Consider the following 23,578-nt stretch of genomic DNA (forward strand, 5'->3'; position numbering starts at 1 on the left):
AAGCATAACATAGAAAATAATGTTTAAAAATATTTATTCTTTATTTTAATGATAGAATATAGTATTGTCATCAGTATGACATAAGTATACCAAGTTTGCTGTCGATACCACATTGGGAAGTGGGTAAAAATTTAGTTACAATATTTGAGGATACAACAGACAGAGTTAATAAAAAGCGTGTAATAATAAAAACAACCAAATTATCTTCGTGAGTCAACCGTATTATTTTCATATTTATTCATGTTTATTTATCTTCCATCTTCACTACCAGGCTGAAGTAGTACCTAGGCTACATGGACCCACCCTGTGGAATTTGCAGGTCTGGAGAGAGTCCCAATCTATTTCGGTGGCCATCACCAACCATGATCAGCTTCCACGAATTTCGCTCCTTGACTCCTCCAACCCAATTGATGCCTCGGTCTGCAATGCTGTGTCGTCTCAACACCGTGGTCAACAACCACGATACAACAAACGCACACAACTCGCCCACCTACTTTCCCACCGCACTCACTGCAAGTCACAAGCAACTCACCAACTCATTCACTCGCTCACTCCATTGCAAGGTGACGTCACTCAACCACTTACCCACACACTCAATCGATACACTGCACTGCGCTTCACTTTCTGCTTCGGGGTCGTCCATAAATGACGTCACGCGATTTTGGACGATTTTTTTACCCCCCCCCTCCCTCGTCACACGGCGTTATAAAAAGATACCCCCCCCCTCAAATATGACGTCACAAAGCTCTGCCCCCCCCCCCAAATAAAACACGCTTCAAATCGCTTTAAACTATTGTCATTGTATAATGCGTAATTAATGTGGCGCTGCACTCTGATGTTGTAGGAGAAAACACTTATTAAAAAGTCTATTTAATTAAGTAAAAGTGTTGCCTATATTTATTTAAAGTTGCGCATTTTGATGTGACGTCACATTTCTCACCCCCCCCCCCTCGTCACAAATGTTTGACCCCCCCCCCCCCTAGGTTTGTGACGTCATTTATGGACGGCCCCTTCTTCCCTCGCATGTGTCCACTTTGGAACTCCCTCCACTCATCGTCCCCCCCCCCCACAAGTTCCTCTTAACCGTGCCCAATTCACAGAAACGTATTGAGCCCATGCCATTCAAACGTTCAATCGGGCTGTTTGTAGCTGGCCGCTTGGCGTATTGGTCCTGCTCCACCAGAGCCACCTCCAACAACCCTCCACGGTGGCGAGAGGAGATGTTCACCACCTCGCCCGGTACGCAGGAGGTCGTGGGTTCGACCACGACCCTGACGCCTGCTTTACGTGTTCGAATTCTAGATTTGAAGCTTTCGTGACTGCAATGATTCATACTCTTAGGTTTTTTTCGGTAAAGTCACGTAGGAAGAAATAAAAAAAATAGTTAATTTATTTTTTAAAATAATAGTTAATTTTTTTTTTTATTTTTTACCTACATGTTTGGAGTTTGTCGGTGTCTCTCTCCCCTGTTCAGGAATAGAAACATCGTGAGTTTAGGAGTATTTGGTTGCATGATCAGTCATTTGTGGCAGTGTAGCTTCTGAAGAAGAGCTATATAGCTCGGTGGGTTTAAGATGTTATTTTTAAATAAATGTGAAGGTTTATAGATAAAAAAACACTCGGAGCGTGACGTCAATAACCCGTGCGGTTAAGTCTCCTGAATCAAATCCGATGCGTGTCGATGAAAAAACACGCGACATCGACGAATAATTATCGATTCCTTTGCGACCGACTCAAAATCCCGGCATCGATTCCGTGGGATATGAACTCGCCTCTCAGCAAAGCCCCAGGGTGGCGGTGACGTCACCCCCCTCGGATTTTACGTGAGGGGTGCGATGACGTCATGTCACTCTAGCGGGTGACGTCACGAGAAGCATGGCGGCGCCCGTTGAGGAGAGCGTGGAGGCGGTGGCGAGCGAGGAGGAGGAGGCGGTGGTGGAGGTGGAGGAGGAGGCTGTAGCCGAGCAGGCGAAGACCTTCAAGGAGCTGGTGAGTGGCCTCTTATCCTCACTTTGTCGCTGTGGGGTTTTGTTGTTCAAGGCGCCCATTCGGGCCTCGTGCCTCGGCGGTGTGCGCGCAGCATGGTTGGTGATCGCGTTGCGGGCCGCTGCGTTTATAGCTCTGTAACGCTCTGCTGGTCGCCACCGTCCCCGTGGCAGAGTTTGAGTGATGTTCTGGACGTTTAAGAAGGCGTTATTGTTGGTGGTTTGCGCGATTGTTGAGTGTAGGTTCGTTGCTTTCGCATCTTGGCGGCATAGGCCTAGGCTGCGAGGTGGCCACGAGATGGCAGTACTGTACAGTACAGTAAGTGGATGCTATTCCATCAGAATCTTTATTTGTATATGTGTTCAACTTATTTCGCACGCTACGTGAGCAACCGTGCTAATCGGAGGTGCTGGAGAAGGACAACAAACTAAACACAAAGCAGTTCTAAGCAAATTAGTTTTCAATTTCTCGGAATGAAGAGCGTTCCAGACGGCTGAAGAAGAAACCCGAGAAATCCGATGAGCTATAAAGCTCTTTTTCACAGGCGTCCACTCGGGACGGGTCAGAAAGTTACAACAACAAACAATACAAACAGCGATACATATCTTTGGCAATCTACAAGATTAATGCATTACTTAACCTCGTTGGTCAGTGCGGGTTGATGAGTGACTGAGATAAAAACATTTACTGCAATAAGGTACACATCACCGACACCATAAAATATCAGTGTTAAACTCATACACGTTAATTCTAAGCAAACATCACTACAACTAATGGAATAAATCGTCTAATTTTGTATAATCTTGAATGGTTTTGTAATGCCGTATATTTATAATAATGACATCAAATGTATGTAACTCAACAATACTGTATTATGAAAGTGTGAGAAATACTGCAAAGTTAATGTAACCGTCGGGTTGTTTCCCTAGGGCGTCACGGAGGTGTTGTGTGAGGCGTGCGAGCAGTTAGGATGGAAGCAGCCCACGAAGATTCAAGTGGAAGCCATTCCCGTGGCCCTCCAGGGTAGGGTATCTCGCTCGTTTTGAAGTTTGGGAATTCATTTTGTGTTATTAAACGGTGCATAACACGCACTCGACACTTTTAGTTGGCAACTTTTTTATGCTGCAATAAAAAAAGCGTAACTGCATGTATAGTTTCCTTTGCTGGCTCTACAACCAGATAAATAATTGTCCAAATACATTCCTGCTTAAATAGTGTGTTTTAAATGTGGAGCAGCGGATAAGTGGTTTGGTCAGTTGCGAAAAGCGAGGGTTTCATAATGTACTGGTTTATTCTGCACTGCAAATATAAAAAAGTATGGTATGTCATAGTGACCTTTGTGTTTTCAACCTCTCATGAATCTTTGAACATATTATCGATGCAGCGGTGTGCACTGTGTCACTTATTTCAGGGAAAGACATAATCGGTCTCGCGGAGACAGGCTCTGGGAAGACGGGGGCCTTCGCGCTGCCTATTCTACAGGCCTTGCTGGACGCGCCACAAAGGCTGTTTGCGCTTGTCCTCACACCCACGCGAGAACTTGCCTTCCAAATTTCTGAGCAGTTTGAGGCCCTGGGCTCCTCCATCGGCATAAAATCAGGTTGGTAACTTTATCAACAAAAAATCAATAATACCTTAATATTTATCAACTGTTGGCAAACACCAATATGCTGTGGTTGTTTATACGTGTATATATGAGTTAAATAATGTTTATTTTAAGTCAAGCTAAAATTGCTCGAACTTAAATTGGTGGCATATTCCACCAAATGATAATATCTGTATCTCACCAATGCATGTTTTTTTCACAGCTGTGGTGGTTGGAGGTATTGATATGATGTCACAGTCCCTAGCCCTGGCCAAGAAACCTCATGTAATTATCGGTAAGTGTTTAATACTGTGCTATTAAAAGCTTTGTCGTATTGATAAAAAAATAAGCAACGTCATTGTTCACATATTATATGGTTCATATGAAGCTTTATCAACTAGTTATTTTAATTGCCATATGTTTTCCACTTGGACATTTTTTCTTCTAATTTGTTGCTTATCCGAGTGTTACATTTAAGCCATGGTAAGTATTTTATTCAGTGTGAAAAATGTGAAAAATTCCTTGTTGATACCTTGTAAAGAGCTTTTACATGAAAATTATCATGATGTGCTAAGCGGCATTTAATTGAATGTATGTCAAACAGCTGCAAGTCAATATTTGGTATACCTGATAATACACCAAATCTCCAATTGACAAAAATTATGCGAAATAAGTCAACTTGTCCCAGTAATATTTAAATATTGACTGATTGACTCGTGCTTTCCAGCAACTCCTGGGCGGTTGGTGGACCACCTGGAAAATACCAAGGGCTTCAACATCCGTGCTCTTAAATACTTGGTGATGGATGAGGCTGATCGCATCCTTAATATGGATTTTGAGACTGAGGTTGGTTTATTGTTTTACTCAATTTTTACTTCTTTGTTTTATGCCAGAAGCCACAGATCAATCATTGGCTTTTTTGGTTCTACTTTCATATCAAGTTTCTAGAACAACTGACAACGAGGTTCAGCAGCCCAGGTATAGTCCTGGGACCATTAATTCCCTCACTTCATGAGCCACATGGCTTTTGTGGGTTCAGCCACTCCCAACTTCATTCCACTTGTCTCTTCTCCCTCCCTAGCTTTCATGGCCAGGAGAAATCATTAAAAATAAACTTGCTTTAAACAATGTTTCATGCTAGAGTGGGTACAATTAGATTATTCCGAGTAAATGTATTTTGAACTAAGAGAGGGAAGCAATGGGCCACGCGGTCTCGCTTCTGCACTGTGGTCACAATTGGTTTCGAGGGTGGCCTGGGTGAAAGCTTGGAGCTTGCTTCTCAAAGAGAGCCACGCGGTTCACTTGAAGAGCCTGCTTTTGTTGCCTGGCTAGCCTGATGAGGCTGCCAGGGGGAACCTGTGCCAAGCCTGCAAACAAAAACAATAAGTGAGCTTCCTCGCTGTCTTGAAATAATAGCTAAACAGTGATTTCAGATATAGTTTGGTAATTGCCATTCATATCATGACACAAAATAAATATAGATATGTTAATAATTATCTGAATTGTTGTGTAGTGTTTTGCATTTACATATTACCCCTGGGTGTATTTCGCCTTGGTGAACAACTGTGCACAGTCAATACTTATGATTCACTTATATCTTTCATTCCATAGGTAGACAAAATTTTGAAGGTGATTCCAAAGGAGAGAAAAACATACCTGTTTTCAGCGACAATGACTAAAAAAGTAAGTAATTATCAGTACATGCAGCATATGCCTTCAGATTATAACAAAAAATATATAAACGTATATTTTTTTCAATATGAAATCCGTCATTACTTTTGTGTTTGTCCCTGGTTTCTAGGTTCAGAAGTTGCAGCGGGCAGCACTCAAAGAGCCAGTGAAGTGTTCTGTCTCTACCAAATACCAGACTGTAGAAAAGTTGCAGCAATACTATGTCTTCATTCCAGCCAAATTTAAGGTACATTTCAATTGCAGGCAGACCTCTGAATGCAGGGGTTACGCTCCTGGAAAATGCTGTGTTGGGAAAAATCGCATTCGACAAATAATAGACCTCATGAAAAACACAGGGTGTTGCGTTCCTGGGTCTAAATTCATCACCCCCTTCCTCTTTGTTTACTTAATTCTACACGATTTCCACCCTTGTCATTGTACTAAAGGATGTTGAGTCGCTTTCCATTTCTTGTGTGTGCTTTTTATTTTTAAATCCTTTATATTAAGTTTGCTTGCTTGCTTGCTTACGACCGTGCAAATCTTTCGGTCGTTTTTTAACCCACTTCCCGTGATCCAATCGAGCTGACATTTTGCACACAGACTCGTTGTGCGTAACAATTAATTTTCGTGAAATTTTTCCCTAAATTTTACACTGTTTAGGGAAATTTTTGTTAAATAATTAATTACCAATTGCTTAATGGTGGCAGACAATCATCTGACCCATAGGTGGCAGCCATCTCAAGCCAGAGGACGAGAGGACTCTAGCCGCCCGTTTCATGATCATGCAAATGTTGACATGGCATGAAATCCCTGCCCCCACGCTGTACAATGGAGACTATTTATAGAGCAGTTAAATTGAAGCCGCCAGGTTCTTGAAAGTGGTAAAACGGGTCAACGCTAGTGCCCTCGGGAATATACGGGGCATGTGAAGAGGTGATCTTTCATTTTTAAATCCTTTATATTAACTTCACTTGCTTGCTTACTCAAGAAAAACAAATGAATAATTAAATGAAACCGATGCCATGCATATAAAGGATTTATAGTGAAAAACTTGGTTTTTACGGGTTAATTTTTTCAAGATCACCTCAACATTAATCCCCTGTCTCCATTACTGTTCCCGCACAGCAGCACTCGTGCCCAACGCTCACCCCCGACACTGAATTCCCAGCCTGACACTCGCTCCTGAGACCGTCACTTGAACATTATTCATTTGCAATCTAGGCATCCGTATGACTAATGTCCTCCGACTGGACGGCTAGATGCATGCGGCAATGTATGAACATTTGCATTGCGCCGTTGGGTATGTTGAGTGTTACATTATCACGTGAAAAAAACACGCAAAAACATGCTAAATACATATTTCTCACAGTCAATTAATTCTCACCGTACAATGGATGCTAGCTCTCTCACGACACTACTTTTTGACGCGGGGATGAGATTCTTAGCAACGTCAAACCATGCATAGCCAAAACATCGCCCCGTGTTCTGGAAAACAAACCTCCATTAGGTAAACCGTGTAAAGCCAAAATAACGCAATCGATAAAGCTTTGTTGGGCAAGGTTTTCCTGTATTTCATATATTTACAGTGACTAACATTATTATGCTATCGCATGTTGGGTGGACATTTGCTTGGAAGTGTAAAAAGCGTCTGTCAACAGGAAGTTTTTAAGCCTATTTGATACTTTTAACACTCATTTGTGAAACACCATGCTTAACATCACAATCTTGAGTACACCAAGGTGTTTTCATCCAGTATGTGAAAATAGTGTAATTGTGTTGGAACAAGACTTGGTGTTCATATCAGATTTATTTAATCATTGCAGTAAGCCACTGGCTAACTAGACCAATATATGGGTCTGGGAAAATATAAAATTCTGCAATCTAAAAATTTACCCTGCATATAGGCAATTTCAAATGCCTATGAGGCCAATTCTTTTATCAGGTATGCACGCAACACAGGTCTTATGATGAGAATAATGACCAATTATATTCAGTGTAATGTGATGTACAGTTGTGTAATCTTAAGTAGTAAACTTTAACGTTAGTGTTTAATTTAGTTTTTTTTACTTTTAAGTGTTACACAGTGACACTAACCTCAGTGATTAATTGGTTTTGCCAAGGGCATGAACACAGCTGCGTTGTATCAGTGATGAGTACATAACTCAACATTATACAATAGTGTGTATTGTAGTTATCTAGTTTAAATAAAAATATTTCATTTGAAATGTTATGAAAAAAAACAAATCTTTAATTTAAATGTGAGGTAGGCTCACGGGTATGTTTCTTTTTATATTAATGTGTGAACACATATCCAGAAAATCCATTTAGCCAGATCAGATTTCCCCCTGCCCCCTCCTCTATTCTCTGTTAGTCCAGTGAGCCGGAAGCTTACTGTATATTCCAATGTTGGAAGGACGTCTTTTCAATTATTGAACACTACAATGTCAGGCTGAATTTGAATTAACTGTTACACATGCATATTGGTATGTCTGATGCAATTAAATGAGCAATATCAAATTCCCTTTCTGCAATAGAAATGCATGTTTAGTGTTTATCATGCTGAGCATTGATGCTGACCTGAAACCAGTGTGACATTTGTATGAAGGTAATGCTGTGTGTTTTAATGAATGCTGTGTAACCCTCATATTACTTGGCAGGATTCTTACCTGGTCTACATCCTCAATGAGCTGGCGGGAAACTCGTTCATCATCTTCTGCAGCACGTGTAACAACACTCAGCGCATAGCTCTGCTCCTGCGAAACCTGGGCTTCACAGCCATCCCACTGCACGGGCAGATGAGCCAGGTAGGAGATTTTACTCTCTTCCCACGGCAGACGTGACTGCCGCATATTGCAGACTGCCTAGATTGAGTGGGTTACTTCCTGGCCGTCGCATTAACCAATTTTGACAAATGTATATCACCACTGGAAGATGTTATTTTGTTTTAGTATATGGCACATTTTTTGGTTTGGCCATGTTTGTTTGTTGTAGTATGGAATGATGGCCTTAATCTAAGTTGTCTTGTGGTTGTTGTTGTTTGACTTGCATCCCACTGGGATTTTTGTACAGCGTTGGTGTACGGTGTTTTTTTTCTGGAAGACTTTGCAGTTTTTTCCTGGATTTTTCTGTTTGTGCATAGTCACTTTAAGATGTTTTCTTGTTCACTCATAAATGTAGATATTTTTGACGTGCACCTGAACAGGCTCTTACCAATGTCAAAAATGGAAATGTTTGCATTTAAACCATTGCTGAAAGAAAATCTGTAATATAATGCAGGGGTGGCCAATCACAACTCCCATACCACATGCAGAACCATGCGGCAAAATAGTTGTTTCACTTTTCAATATTATTTTACTTGAAACAGGAAATATCTGTGGTAGCTGCCTGGGCCACTCGTTTCTAACAGCCGAGCCAGACACAACACTCCCAGGCCATTTCTGAACTTCGTAGCCAACCAGCATGAGCAAACTGGCCACGTGACCACCCCATATGATCGTCCCACATGTCTTATATGAAGATTTTGTTATCCAGCTGGCAGGGTCAGGAAGTTGGGCCAGCCCTTGTATAATCAATCCAAAGTACCAACCCACACGCACAAGACGTTTTCTATTTGAGGTCATTGTTTGTTCGGTGAAATGCTATTGGTACCTTGATTGATGAAGATGTTTTTTCAGCACTTTCAAAGTAAATATCAAGCTTTGTCCCACTTCCCAGGCTACCTATTATTCTGTAGTGACAGGCCCATACAAGTGCCGACTGTGTATTTTGTCAAGAGAGCCTCATTTTTTTTCCAAGCAGTATTCTCTCTGCTAAAAACTAATTCCCAGTGCATGTATTATAAGGTAATTTTGATGAACATATTTCTAGACGTAAATATACAAAGTATAACATTGCAGTAATATGCGATATTAGAAAAGCATTTGCTGGTTGGCTGGCTTCCGGCCTGGCTGGCACGTGGGGTGGGGAAGATCGCATGAGCGGTGACCACGTCAAACGCATCCCACGGCCTTTCCCCCGTGCTCACCCTTGACCTCAGCCGTGTATTCCACACAAATGCATGGGATACCTTACCATACTATAATACTATATTAGAAAAAAAGCCTGGGTAGCTTGGTGGCTGTCAGGAAGGCAGGACAGAGGGACAGACATTTCCATCAGACTTATTGATGTCGCTTTTAGTATTATATCCTAAACTCTGGCATTCAGTAACTTTTTTTCAAGATGGGTGGATTGCTCGTGATGAATGGAAATTGTTCTCTTTACATTTGGTCTTACCATTGATTTTATTATAATATACATTGTTCAATGCATTTGTAGTGGAACAGTAATGCAGATGTCAAATGTTTGATTTGTATTCATTATACCTTCACCATTTCACATTAACTTGCTTCTTGTAAAAAACAAATCTAACCAGGTATCTGTTTTGACTTTAACTAAAGGAATGATTGAATGTAAATGTGTTTAGAACAAGCGCTTGGGCTCCCTCAACAAATTCAAGGGCAAGGCTCGCTCCATTCTGTTAGCGACGGACGTTGCGAGCCGTGGGCTGGACATCCCGCATGTGGACGTGGTCATCAACTTTGACATCCCCACTCACTCCAAGGTGGGGTCCCACCTGCGCACACCGCTCACCACTTTGCCATTTCAAGCGCCAAGCCCTAAGCCTGCATGGAAATTCAGTTACACTCCACCACTTGCCTTGGTCTCTTCTCAGTTTTCAACAAAAGGCCATAGAGTGTTTTGGCAGATGTCATCGCTACTAGATAATATTTCTTCCTGGGCTTCGTCTTTCTTTACTGTCATAGCAAGGGTGTTTTCAACATGCACTTCCAAAGTAGACTAAATACACGTAGCCGTTGAACATTGATTTTAATTCCCATAGATTGGTCTCCCTCTGGCGACTTTGTACGATACTTTTTTTCATTAAAAGTGTAGAGTACTACAAAAATAATTTTACATGACAAATATTTTCCATTGACACCTACATATAGAACCCACTGTTGTGCACAATAAAGTTACAAGAATTCTGCTCATTAGAAATAGCATAACGTGGTTGTATTTGCATTTCGGAAATAAACCATTGTGCTGTTACATTAGTTGAAGGAGCTAAGGCAATTCCATCAGACATTGTATGTATGTTGAACTTATTCCACCACGCACGTAGCTAACCATGCTAATCAGAGGTGTCTTTTTTACATTATATCCTAAGCTGTGGCATTGGACACCTGTGTTTTTCTTTCAGGACTACATTCACAGGGTGGGTCGAACTGCAAGGGCAGGCCGGTCTGGAAAATCTATCACATTCGTGTCACAGTAAGTTGCTGCTCCCAAGAATCAAAAGCCTTTTTCAGTGTTCAACAATTGAGAGTAAGTGTTTGTGAACCTTGACGCAGCTGCAGTGCAAATGCATTTTGGCAGAGTGCCAATGCCACTCCTGTCTGGTTTCTTGTGCAGATAAAATAGTAAGACTTGTACCAAGAGGCTTTTAAATGCCTATAACTGCACACCTGTTGGTATGTAATTGTTTGATATGAGCGGTAGAAATTAATGTTAGATTTCATAAGTTATAAAGTTTTAGTTGCTAAAAAAGTTTTTATGGCCTCTCCTTTGTGTTGCTGGTAGTTGAGGTGTTTAAATTAACGGTTTTAAATGTTCACCTGAAACATAATTTGTCAAGAGGCCTGAGCAGGAATAATTATAACTTTACTCAAATAATTGGTGTGGGTGTAGACAAGGAAGTGAAATCAGTACTAACGAGTGCAACATGTAAGGATAGAGCATTTAGTCATTATGAACTTAAATTACCCCATCAAACATTCACAATGGCTGCTTCAAAGCATCCAAAATTTCCTCTATACAGAATGAGGCAGTTACAACTTTCTACAGTAGATGGCACTTGGAACCTGAACATGTTGTGACTTATTCGAAAAGCTTCAAATATGGGTTTGGCCTATGCTAGTTATACATTTATTAATACGCTCTGTTGCATTGTTAATTACACTTTTTTCTTGTTCTTGTGATGCATTTGTCGTTTGGTGAAGGTACGATGTGGAGCTGTTTCAGCGTATCGAGCATCTCATTGGAAAGAAGCTTCCTGCCTTCCCCACCAACGAGGAGGAGGTGATGATGCTGACAGAGCGGGTATCCGAAGCCCAGAGATTTGCTCGTATGGTACGTCGTGTACTGCCTTGTTTGTTTTTTTATCGCAAAAAAATATTGGCGTTTCTACAATTGTGTTGTTGAAAACTGCTCATTGTTAAAAGACAAATTCAATGTTGAAGAGATGGTTGCATTTTTTTTACAAGTGTTGAAGGCCTACATTAAGTGATATCCAAAATGGTTTGTGTTTAGACAGTTTTGGTCAGTGTTAAATCTACCCAGTACGTTTATAATATGGTTATTATGGTTATTTATATACCAAGAATAGTAACCATAGCTATCTATCCAACGTTATGACTTGCGGTGTCCTGTAACACTGCCATATACTTAAATGAACACATGATACAGGTGATTGTCGTTGTTAAAATGTCATTAAAATAGGCCCAGTTAATGATCTGGTCATTTGCTTTCTGTGATATTTGTAGAGATGTGGTTTATACACTCTGTAATTTATTTTCCATCAATTGTGCAACATGTCAAACAGCAGTCGGCCTTTAGTGCATTTGATCAAAATGCTATTGTCAGTTCATTGTGTTCACGTGCCTTATTGTAACCTAAAACATTTTCAGTTTTGTCAAGTTTTGTTTAGGACTGAAAGACATATTGGGTTTTTTTTCTCAGGTATGCTACTCTTATGTAAGAGTCGGCACTTTGGACTTGATTTCCACAGGTCACCAGTTCGATCTGATGTGTCTGTATAAACAATGGGCAAGTTTCTCTAATCCTACGTATCCGTCCATACTACACCACAGTTAGTTGATGATTAACAAGATGGTGATTTAAGTGTGGGTACACACCCCCCTCTTTCAAAAAAATCTGGCCCAGCATGAAAGCCTAGGTCAAATAGGTCAAAGGATAAGTCACATACCCTCTAGATGGCCTCTGCAGGAACTGCCTTTAGTTCTGTAGTGAGCAAGCATTTACAGGACTGTACCTTTACCATTTGTTTCTTTTTGCAGGAAATGAAGGAAACCGATGGGAAAAAGAAGAGGCCGAGGGAACAGGTTTTGGATGATGCGGAGGATGCCTCCGGTGTCCGCAAGCACGTTAAAGGAGGAAAAAGAAGGAAATAGAAACATGCAATAAAAAGACTCTTACTCTTCAGGGTCACAAGTAAATTATGGAGGAGTCCCCAAGTCGATAGCATAACTCCCCAAACTCATTACGGCAGTTAAGTTGAGGTGTTCATCCTTCTTTAATTAAACATTGAGTGCACACAACTGCGTCGAACCTGGCGGCATTGGTGAACAGATGGCTTACGGCCCCCAGTGCGCTCATCTTTGAGAGCTGTCGTGCCCACACATCCACATCTTTTGCCGAGTCGTGATGGGTTTGATTTCATTATTTTCGAGCTAACTTGGAGCATTGCTTTATCATTTTACGTGTCTATGGATCAAGTTGCCATCTTTATGTGAGAATTTAATGGGGATATGTTGGCATATAAAGAGTGATACACTTAATAATGGTCTTGACATTAGCGGCTTATTTGGTTTCAGTGGTCATTTTTCAAGTGAAATTCCTGGTGTGCTACATCGCATTTAAATTACCAGCCTCGCTTCATTCCTGTGAATTGCTTTTTCCCGTTGCTGTTGCAGATTACTTATTAACTGTAATAAATGGCTGTATATCATCTGCGCTTTTCCAGTACTGTACGTGTAAAATATCGCAGTTACTGTTTAACCAGGTGATTTGTATTATTACGCCGTGCAGTCCACACCACAGTTGTAGTTGTCAGCAGTTGATGTCACCTACTTGTAGTGTGAACTGACGAATGTGTAGCAAAAAATATACACCTCGGCACATTCATAAATAAAACTCTTCAAATATGAAATACATTTGTAAAAATGTATAATGTAAAATATATTTAACAGGCAAATGTTTTGGGGCAGTGGCCCTGAACGTGCTATGAAGAAGGGCCCTTCCCCAAGACGTCGCCTATTGTATTTCCTTTTCAGGCAGTGCTATATTGATGAATTTGTTGAGTTTTAGTTTTTTGTGCTTGTGTACAACTGCCAAACGCAGTTTCTCCAAATATTTTTGTTTACCGCAACTATACACTATAACAGAGACTTAACGGTGAGTTTACCTCCCTGTGTATATTACAAGGATGGAGCGACGTGTGCATGAGCTTTTAAGGTTAATTGTTTTAATGCTAACATGATCATTGTTGGAACAATATATGAAAAATGCTTTTTAGTCACTGTAAATATCAAATAAAACAGGCAGCTTCAAAGTTTTTTCTTAGAGGGCAATGAATGAAATTGCCTCCAAACCATTTAAGTTCTATCAGTATGTGGAGTGTATTTGTCAAACGTGATTTGACTCTTGTGTGTCACTTGCTGAACCATGCAGGGAGAAACCAACTTGAATGAGCAGTCCTAACAAACATACATGAAACTTTGTGTCCCAGTGATATAATAAACTACAGATGCTTTTGTATAACATGATGCCCATAGAGTACATATTTTATATGTTGGACAATTGTGTGGTTTATGTTTCAATGTTATTGAAAAGTTCAATCTAAAAAAAATGTGTGTAAAGAGTACAGTATCTGCCAGTATCTACGTGGGATAAGCCAAGGTCCAAGGCCAGACTGTCTTTCTGTTCAAATCAGCAATTGTCGCTCCTTTTCATAAGCAGTTGGTAGTCGGGAGGCAGACATGCCTAGGTTCTGACGCAATGGTTGGGTTATGCTTGGACGGCCCCAAAGAAAGGTGAAAAGTATTACGTCCCTTTTGCTAAGCCACTACTGGATGAGGCCCATTTGTGCCGGTTATTTTACCATATTTTGCGATGGTGGTCAGTGCGAGTTAATGAAGGGCGTGGAGCAGGTGTTGGCACATACTACAGTATATGAATGGATGTTGCGTCATTGCCGTGTTGTGCTCACCATGACACCGTGTTTGTGCATTGTGATCACCCATCCAAACATTTGACTCAAGCCTGCTTAGCTTCTGAGATCTAATGAGATTGGGAATATTCTGCATGATTTGGTTGTGGACAAAGTATTGTTATTCACAATTACTGCGCAGGTAGTTTTATGCACCACAAAGGAGGAGGTGGTGGAGTGGACTTGCAGCCAACAAATCTTTGTACAATAGATACTTTTTTAATCACTGATTGTCCACAAGCTCAAAACGCTGAAAAGGTCAGCAACAAACAGCACACTTGAAGGTAAAATCGATATATAACAGTTGATGTGTTTCTCGGGGTTCTCAACCAAGGAGACGAGAGGTCGGTCAAATATGAAGGCTCCATAGTGAAGGTTGTCCCTTGATGACTAAACGCCGGGAGGGCTGTGATCATGTCTGCAGTCGGCTGTGGATGCGTTGTCATAAGCTGTCCTATGCATGGCAGTTGAACACCGGTCATCGAAGTAATATGTTAGATTTATGTGAAAAAAATACTGGGGTGTCGCGTATATGCAACACATTGGTGTTCTTTCGTGTTTGTGTTTATGCATGGGCTTGTTTATAGCAAGGCGTGTTTGTTACCAAAACTCAAACCACCCAAACCCAGTCAGTTTTCGGTAGTCCTTGCAGAACATTTTTGTCATGCGTGACCCTGCCAGTGACGTTTGAGACAAATAAATAAACTATTGAGATGTGAAATATGTTATAATTAGACTTGAGACTTTAATTGTTTATTGACAGTGTGTTTTCTGCGTTAATGGCAACTTGCAAAATATGTATGAGCAAAACAGTGTAGTGCGTTACAATATAGAATATCCGACTCGCTGAGAATTGGGAGTAGAGTCGGCGGATATTGGAAACAGTTGGATTTGTGAACGTCTATAGTAAAAGAAGTGGACCCAAGCACTAATGCATACTGCCCTGGGTGTGGGTGGATAATTGTCAAGACAGTCGGATATTTGACGTACAGTACTTAGTGCTAAAGTTTAATGTAAATGCCAGTAAGAATACAATATACTTGGCCAGGTTTGCTTTGTTAGGTATCTTTCGCTGTTTATTGTAAAACGCGACGTATTGACCTTAGTGATGTATGGAAGTTCCAGCTGTGCTTTTGTCAGTATACTGTCGTTTTACGGGTCTGTTTAGCGTGACCTGCTTTTGCCAAAATCAGACGGCACTAAATTCACGTTTTACTGTGCTGTCATTCTCAGTGATGATAACCGTATAGGCAGTAAATTGTTATTGAAATTTAACAGGACGATGCACTGTAGGTTGGGAGTGGTGATGCCATGGGCTTAGTACACTGCACATTGAACCCCCTCGAGTGATATTTGAACGAGTCCTGGGTTCCCCACTGACCATAATTTCGCTTCGCGTTCGGGGTTATTTTTTATGGAAATGCGAAAGCGCTGTGCTGCCAGCCAGCCCAATTCCCCCACCTCCCCAAAAATCTCAAATCCCAACGGGGCATGATGAATGTTTCTAGCCTTGGTCAAAGTCACGCGAACTGGAGCCATCGGCAAAATGAAAAACAAACTAATGCGGAAAGTGTATTTGCTTCAAAGTTGGAACTGCAAATTGGCAACCCATTAACTTTACACGAACTTTTAGATTAATAGTCGTGTCTGGAAGTACAACATCCTTTACCAGTCATACGTACACACCGGTAGTCGGTGTAGTAGAGTGAGTGTGGGTGGTGATCGTACAGCCCTCTCGACAATCTATTGCCTCACGGCATGCGGGTCGCAGGGGTTATTTTAGCCACCACCAGTGCGGGTTTATGTCACTGGGGAGCATAGATGTGGGAGCATAGTTGTGGGTACAACAACTGATTGTATCATCTGCCGAGCCCCGTGACGCACACACGCAACGTAGTGGTTCTCAACTGGGGGGTTCGTGAGGTTATTTATAAATATGCGTGAAATTATTTCATACGTGAGTGTCAATGGTGAATAATCGCGTATGAGTCTGCCAATATAAAATAACTACGATAACATTTAAATCCGTATGGTAACCTCTAACGATATAAAAGGCATTTCTAAACTCATTGATCGTAAACAAAGTGGGTTTCCAAGAGTAACCAGCGAGCTGAACAAATTACGCCGTGCATTGCAGAGCGTCCGTTGAATTTTTAATTTTTTTTATCTGCTCACAGTTACCAGATAGGGTACCTAACAAAATGGACAATTGGTTAAAATATTGATGTTCATTCATACATTTATTTCTCAGAACCAGTGTTGGGCCAGGCAAGGGTCTACTCGGTTGAAACAAAATTCAACGAGGGGTACAGTATAGCCAAAACAAGTTGAGAACCATTGACGTGTAACGTATCTTGGGCACACCGTCTCACATCTCTCTCATCATCATCATCATCACGGTGGCTAGGAGATGTTAACCACCTCGCCTGGTGTGCAGTAGGTCGTCGGTTCGATCCCGACCCTGACGCCTGCTGCTGTATATTTGGAGTTTGCGGTGTCTCTCTCCTACGTGGTCGCGTGGATTTTTCTTCGGGTCCTCCGGGGTTTCCCTCCACATTGAGATTATTTGGCTGCTATAATTATCCACATGAGCCAACTTCATTGAGCAATCATTTGTGGCCAGGTCGCTTCTGCTAAATAGCTGTATAGCTCAGTGGGCTTTACCTGGTAAATTAAAAAAACTAAAGTTTTAGTTTAGTAATTGTCGTAAACATACAATGTCATACAAAATAAACACCAAGCGTTTAGTCCCAACGTATGCAAATATGTATTGTTATGCTAATACATAATAGCGTTTTTTTTGGTTAGATCGCGTAAATATATAAACGTGTCGTTAAAACCCGCCACCACCCGACACAGCCAACTAGTAAGGGTTGTCACATAAACAGAACGTGGCCAATTCGTCACTAGTACTGCACAACGGTGTGTTGGAGAGCCAAGCCACAACATTTACAATCTGAGTACGACGTTTCGCCAGTAATTACAACTAGCTTCATGGCATGTTCCGTTTACGTGACAACCCTGACGAGTTGGCTGTGTCGGGTGGTGACGGGTTTTAACGACACGTTTAAATATTTACGCGATCTAACCCCAAAAAAACTCTTATGGATAGATATTGGTCGCGAAAGACCTACGTGTTAAATCTATATTAGAAGTTTTCGTGACTGCAAGGGATCCATACTCTTTGGTTCTTTCGGTAAAGTCACGTAGGTAGAAAAAAATAAAATAAATTAAACTGTTGCGCAAATGCAACCTCGGCTCTAATGACCTCTTTGACATTACGCACTCGGCCCCGGAGGATCGCAAGTTTGTCTCGACGCGCGTTCTCGTTGGCAACCGTGGAAGCAGCGTGCCCCTTGGCGCAGCGCCGATGGCCTCCGCTTGGCCCGTGCGCGTCACGATTCGTCATTGGAATGCCGCTCCCTTGAACCACACCTGGGTTGGAGCACCCCGCCCCAAACGATGGGTGGGGAAATTTAGACTTAGAACTTTCGTGACTGTGCAGGAATTAATATTGGTTGGTTCTTTCGGTAAAGTCACGTAGATAGAAAATAAAATAAAAACTACGACGTTTCGATCACAACACAAGCGATCGTCATAAGGATCAAAACGTAGTTTTTATTTTATTTACTTTTATGTTGTTCTATCTACGTGACTTTAACCGAAAGAACCAAAAAATATGGGTGGAGAACACAAACTCCTGCTTGACGACAAGGGGGGTGGGGGAAGAAGCTAAGATGCGACCTGACAACTTTCATTTCGTACGCACACGGTGGGCCACTCCCTGGCTCCCGCTTTGAAACAAACCCGCAAATGAGATTTGCCGTCGCTGCTGCAAGGCTCTAAGCCGCCACTGGCTGCCTCCTCGGAGGGGAGTATTTTTGACCTGGCAAAACTATGTTTTTTTAATTAGTAATACCCGGTCACTTTTGTCGCTGCAAGGGCCTTTTTTATTACTCGGTTGACGTGCACGTACTGTGACGTTACCCGTTATTGGGTAACGACGAGCTGTGTGTGTGTTAATGTTTAGCCCTCCAAACGTGATTAAAGGTCCTACTCGGACCCTCGGTAAGGAAAAGGTTCCCCATGCTTGGTCTTGGGGAATGTTTCAAAGCGGCTAGAAATGATCCAACCGCTAAATTATGACTTCAAATGTAGAATGACATGTCCGTTGATGATCCTGAGCCAGTGATTTAAATTCCACATTCCAACAGCTGTCGTTCTATCCATAAAATGAACATGACTCTGTCTCTTCAGGGACTTCGAGACAATGTTAGCCAACAGCATAAAAAAAGTATGCAAATGACCAGTTTCGACCTTCTTGGTCTCATCAGCAGAGACAGACTTGCTCAACCAACACTGTTGTATTGACATGTTATTGACAAGACCATTCCATGTAAACAATGGGGCCCTGTTCATAGCAATAAAACATCGTGCAAGGACAACCAAAGTTAACTTCCAACTCAGTTTGAATCACGAGGTGCCGCGCAGTGGCAAGATGTTATCTCCCTCGCCCGATATACAGGAGGTCGTGTGTTTGATCCCAACCCTGACGCCTCTATTTTTGGAGTTTGCGTGTTTTCCGTGGCTGCGTGGATTTTTCTTCGGGTCCTTCGGTTTTTCTCTCCACATTTAGAAATATGCATTTCGAGCATTTGGCTGCTATACATTTACACATGATAAGCCACTTCGTTGAGCTATCATATGTGGCCAGGAAGCTTCTGAAAAAGAGCTATAGAGCTCATTGGGCCTTACCTGGTAAAAACATTTTTATCGACCTGGATTTACACTCGTGAACTTTACTTTGAGTTGAGCACTCTTGCACAGCACTACCCAGCCAGAGTGGTAAAGAGGCTAGGATATGGCAGTACAGCAATTGATTCTTAAATCCATCTTTGTGGAGCTTTGAATGTGAGACCTTCACGTGAATGGCGGGTTTTCTGCAGACGGTTATTTCTTCCCCGCATGAAAGCCAGGTACTCAATAATGAAATTGACCAAACATCGTTATCTAAGACTTTCCTTCAAAGTCTTGAGATTCAGTGAGACTTTCTTGAATAAGTTGAATGGGGTTATCCTTTAATCACTACTTTATTACATTTGTAATGATGTGTAATGCAAGCTGGCCCTATTATTCGTGTGTGTGTGTTGACAATTCGTTACCTCCGCTACATTTGGTGATCAAACATCGTGAGCAAGGTACGCAAGCCGGGACCGCATTACGTCACACGTGTGTCTGCTTAACTCGCGAGCTTCATTTAGTTGCATAATATTTGTCAGTTTGACGTCTGCGAGTTAATCATCGTTTGTACTATTTTTATCCAATACTTTGGTAATAGCTCGAGTTAGTCACCGAGTTGTATGAGTGACACGGCGTCGGGGAGGCTTGCGACGAGAAGTGAATGTCAACGGCTGAGGGCTAACAAAGTTGGCTTAAATATTCTTCAAGCTACATTTTAGTCCAACGTTAAGTTAACGCGACATTAGAACTGTAAAGAGCTGTGGACTCGTTATACAGACACCTCGATGGCTGTTCGTGTGGATGCGTGTGTGTGGTTTACAGCAGCCTGTGTTTACTCAGGTCTCTGCTGTAAATTACACGCTGTTTACAAGGCATAGCGCTACCATTGGACCATAAAAACATCCCATATTGAGAGGCGTTGACAGGACCTAAAGCAAACTAGGGCCCGCCTATTTTTTTAGTCATCCGCGTCCCTATATTTAACTTCTCGATGGGTCTTGGCCTGAGGTTTACGAGCTTTACACATCTGGCTTATAAACTACCTGAGCAAGTATACTCGTACCTGGTAAAAAAAACAACGGTGAGTTAAAATAAATGTCACATTTGGGTATTTGAATATCGTGCCCTTAAAAAACTTCAGGTTGATAATTATAATATCCCTAGCAATTAAGTAAATCATGACCCCACCCACCTACATTTTTGGAGGACCCATTTTCGAACGATTATAGTTTTAAACAGAGCATGTACTATGTGCAAGATTTCATATTTTAAGCTCATCTAGAACATATATTTAGAATGTATATCACTGACCACGGGCTATATATTTAATGGATAACATTGTCATGTGTCCAGGATTGACAGACGTTGCTACGGGCAGTACCTGTAAGAGGGGGTTGAGAGCAACGACAAGGCATATAAAGAGCCAGGAATTTTCTCATGAGCTGTAGATCCAGTAATAAAACGAATCTGGCAGCGGTTAAACCAAGTAAGCCCCACTTAGATACGGTGCAATGAACTTGCAAGCTGCCGTCCATATGTCAGTGTAAAGCGTTCTGGTGGGCTTGTGGGGTTATTTCAACTCCGCACCTATCATATAGCATGTCAACGTAAGCGTAATATCAAGCGGTTACAAAGACTTGATTATGTTTTTTGCAACTGGGTTCGTGCCAAAGGTAATGATGACTATCGTGATGGACTTGACTACACATGTCACCTTCACGCCATGTGCCGTTTTAGTTTTTTTCATTTGTTACTGCGAGTATATGGGGTGTTCACACAATATATATGAGACCTGTGTACACTTGAACCCATGTATGTAGCGTTCCTGTAATTCAGCACGTTTGAGGGAGGCAATGTTGCTCGGATGGCAAACCATGATGTGGCAACTCCCCAACTGCTGGGCTAGAAGGTGGCCAAGAGATGGCAGCACAGCAAATAATCACGTGACCTGTCTGTGTGGTTTTTCAGTGATCTCACCTCGTATGTGTTGGGGGTTTTGTTCCAAATTAGAGACCCTCACTAAAATATGAATTTGCCACGTCCCAATGTACGACCATCAATAAATATATACACTAAGTGAAGATTTTCTGGATAACTTACGTTCAATATTTCTATGACATCGATTGTTCGTGATCTTAGGGAATCACTGAATAAAAAATAAGTTGGAGCCAACGAAGGGGAACGCGTCCGAGAGAACGCTCACCTCGGAGATGGAGATGCGCTCGTGTGCAGGTGCTTAGGGTGGATTTTTTAATTGCAAGAACGCGAGAGATGGTGGTGGCCTGGGGAGGTCTTCATCCAGCAGTGGATTGATCACGTCTGATGACGATGACAAATCATTGATCGGCGTTGTGCGGTTCCGCAGCAGTTATCGCATTGTCCGTGGGTTCGATTCCCGACCACGGTTAGCGTCAGTGGCGAGTGGCACATCTGAACCGGCCCCACGCTTCTCGCTCACCCTACCCGCGCTGACCAGAATTGTGAAGTATGGTCAAACAACCACCCGTGACGGACACGGCGCGAGAGGACTTCATTCAGCAGCGGATTTGACAAAAGGAAATGTAAATCAGAGGTCCGGTGCGTTTCTGTACGAAAAACAATTCTCGTTGCCAACATCACGTTTCACTCGTGACTGCGAACGACTGTTCATTCAGGAATAGTTCTACGTGAACGTTTCAAGCATATGTAGTGTAGCTTGTGTTTGTTTACAACCGCCGTGCAACTCTGGGGGAAAATATTGATTCGGACGAGATGTGAGCGCTTTAGCTACTCAAAGGGAGCTCAGACTCGTATGACTTTATTTCAGCTGGTAAGGCCCATTGGGCATAACTCTTTTTTTACAAAACCAGCTTGCTATGCCCATACAAAGATCTCCCAGCGTCGTACACCCGACCCACACTGATAAAGTTCTCGTGATATTTTTTTTGTTTTCACAACACGAATACCAGGATCGTATGATTGATACAGCGTATAAATGTGTGGCTAGCTATACAACTGTATTATACTACATATGCTGTTTGTTGGCAGCACACGTGTATTGGTGTATCGACCAAAACAGTGCTACATCTATTTCTCTACGATTTTAACATCACTGAATGTCTTACAATATCGTCAAATCTCAAAAGCTACGTAGGTTGGAGCTTAGTACTTGAATGGGTGACCACCGGTGCTTGCCAGATGTTGTAGGCGTGGATCTGCAAGGTGTGACCAGAAGATGTCAGTGTTGACTGTTAGCCCCTCAAATGCGTGGTGGGTTCCGTGTACTCGAGTTGGTAATTGCCAAACATCCAAATCCAGGACCTGACTGAAAAGAGCGTTGGGACTGCGTTACTTTCCTGGATAAATAATTATCTTTATTTAATTTATGCTGTTAACATTTTCAATTGAAACTATAACCTTTGTATATTCAGTACATATAAGGTGTTTTAACTTCACACTATTTTAAACGGGTTGTGCTGTGCTTTTGAGCGGTTCGATTCGCAGTCCAAATGTTGTGAGTTTACAACCTCGACTCCTTCACTTTGTGGAAATTCACTTGTGGTGTGGATAAATTGGCTCCCGCCATAGGACCGTGGAATAGACACCACTGAATCATGATGCCCCAAAGTTGGCAGAAACAGAGACATTGTATCCCATATCGGGTAGAGACGGTCACCCGATCAGCCGATCCAAACTGCTTGCAACAAATGACTGGAACCGATTTTCATTGAATCGCAACAGATACTGAAATCACAGCTGATGGGACATCCACGTTTAATGTAATCGTTTATTTGAAGAAATCATGCATAAAATAATAGTGTAATTCAAATCTTATAACAAAACACATTTCTAGCGTTATTCTAAACGCTTTTAGTTGATTAGTGCAAGTAGTTTTTTTTTCCATTTTACACTTCTGCAGCCATCTGGAACGCTCTTCCTTCCGATGTTAGGAAGCCACTGGACCTATATACACTTCTAAATCTAGATTGAAAACTAATTTCTTGAGAACACCTCCGATTAGCACGGTTGGCTACATACGGTACAAAAGAAATTCAACATACATATCCATCCACCAATGTGCTATTAGGCATGTAACAACACGTCGGTTCATCTATGAAAATCGATTATGACGCTGGACATACGTGCGACGCATAGTGTGTGCGATAATCTCTTGTAACGATTTCCGTGAACGCACTGCGCTTTCAAGTTAGACTCCCGGCCACGGGTTACGGCTCCTCCCCCGTTTACCAACCCGCACTGACCATCGTGGTGAAGTATGGTCAAAAAACCGCCAACACTGACACGGCGTGGGGAGGCCTTCATCCAACAGTGGATTGACAAACAGCTGTAAATGTATTATGAAACGTTCCGCCAATGTTACATGTAAGATAATGAAGAGGACAGCCCCTTACAAATGAAAGCGAACATATTGGAGCAATACATATCAGACATTTAGGGGACAGAAAATATAATCTCTTTTTTAATTCTAACCAAGGCCGTAATTATAATATATATTGGGGGGGACACATCCCCCCTCAATATTCAAATATGATAAAAAAAAATGTCCC

At 41.9% G+C, this 23,578-nt stretch overlaps 1 protein-coding gene across 1 annotated transcript; it reads left to right on the forward strand.

Annotated features, from left to right (window-relative positions):
* Nucleotides 1–1,868: 1,868 nt before the first annotated feature.
* On the forward strand, nt 1,869–13,843 carry DDX47 (DEAD-box helicase 47). The gene is made up of 12 exons (XM_061560209.1): nt 1,869–1,989; nt 2,916–3,009; nt 3,398–3,586; nt 3,795–3,866; nt 4,299–4,417; nt 5,183–5,254; nt 5,373–5,489; nt 7,900–8,046; nt 9,708–9,845; nt 10,485–10,555; nt 11,284–11,413; nt 12,361–13,843. Exons 1-12 carry the CDS (start codon nt 1,876–1,878, stop codon nt 12,472–12,474), a joined length of 1,377 nt encoding a protein of 458 aa, XP_061416193.1. The 5' UTR covers nt 1,869–1,875; the 3' UTR covers nt 12,475–13,843.
* Nucleotides 13,844–23,578: the final 9,735 nt, after the last annotated feature.

The sequence above is a fragment of the Lethenteron reissneri genome, chromosome 26 (genome assembly GCF_015708825.2).
Source record: "Lethenteron reissneri isolate LAM-NWPU_2019-01 chromosome 26, ASM1570882v1, whole genome shotgun sequence".
Taxonomy (NCBI): Eukaryota; Metazoa; Chordata; class Hyperoartia; order Petromyzontiformes; family Petromyzontidae; genus Lethenteron; species Lethenteron reissneri.

Bases quoted from the DNA above. Each gene is read 5' to 3' on its own strand.
- DDX47 (XM_061560209.1), top strand. From the start codon at position 1,876: ATGGCGGCGCCCGTTGAGGAGAGCGTGGAGGCGGTGGCGAGCGAGGAG. The intron at 5,490-7,899 runs GTACATTTCAAT...ATTACTTGGCAG, and splicing joins TCATTCCAGCCAAATTTAAG to GATTCTTACCTGGTCTACAT. The intron at 8,047-9,707 runs GTAGGAGATTTT...AAATGTGTTTAG, and splicing joins TGCACGGGCAGATGAGCCAG to AACAAGCGCTTGGGCTCCCT.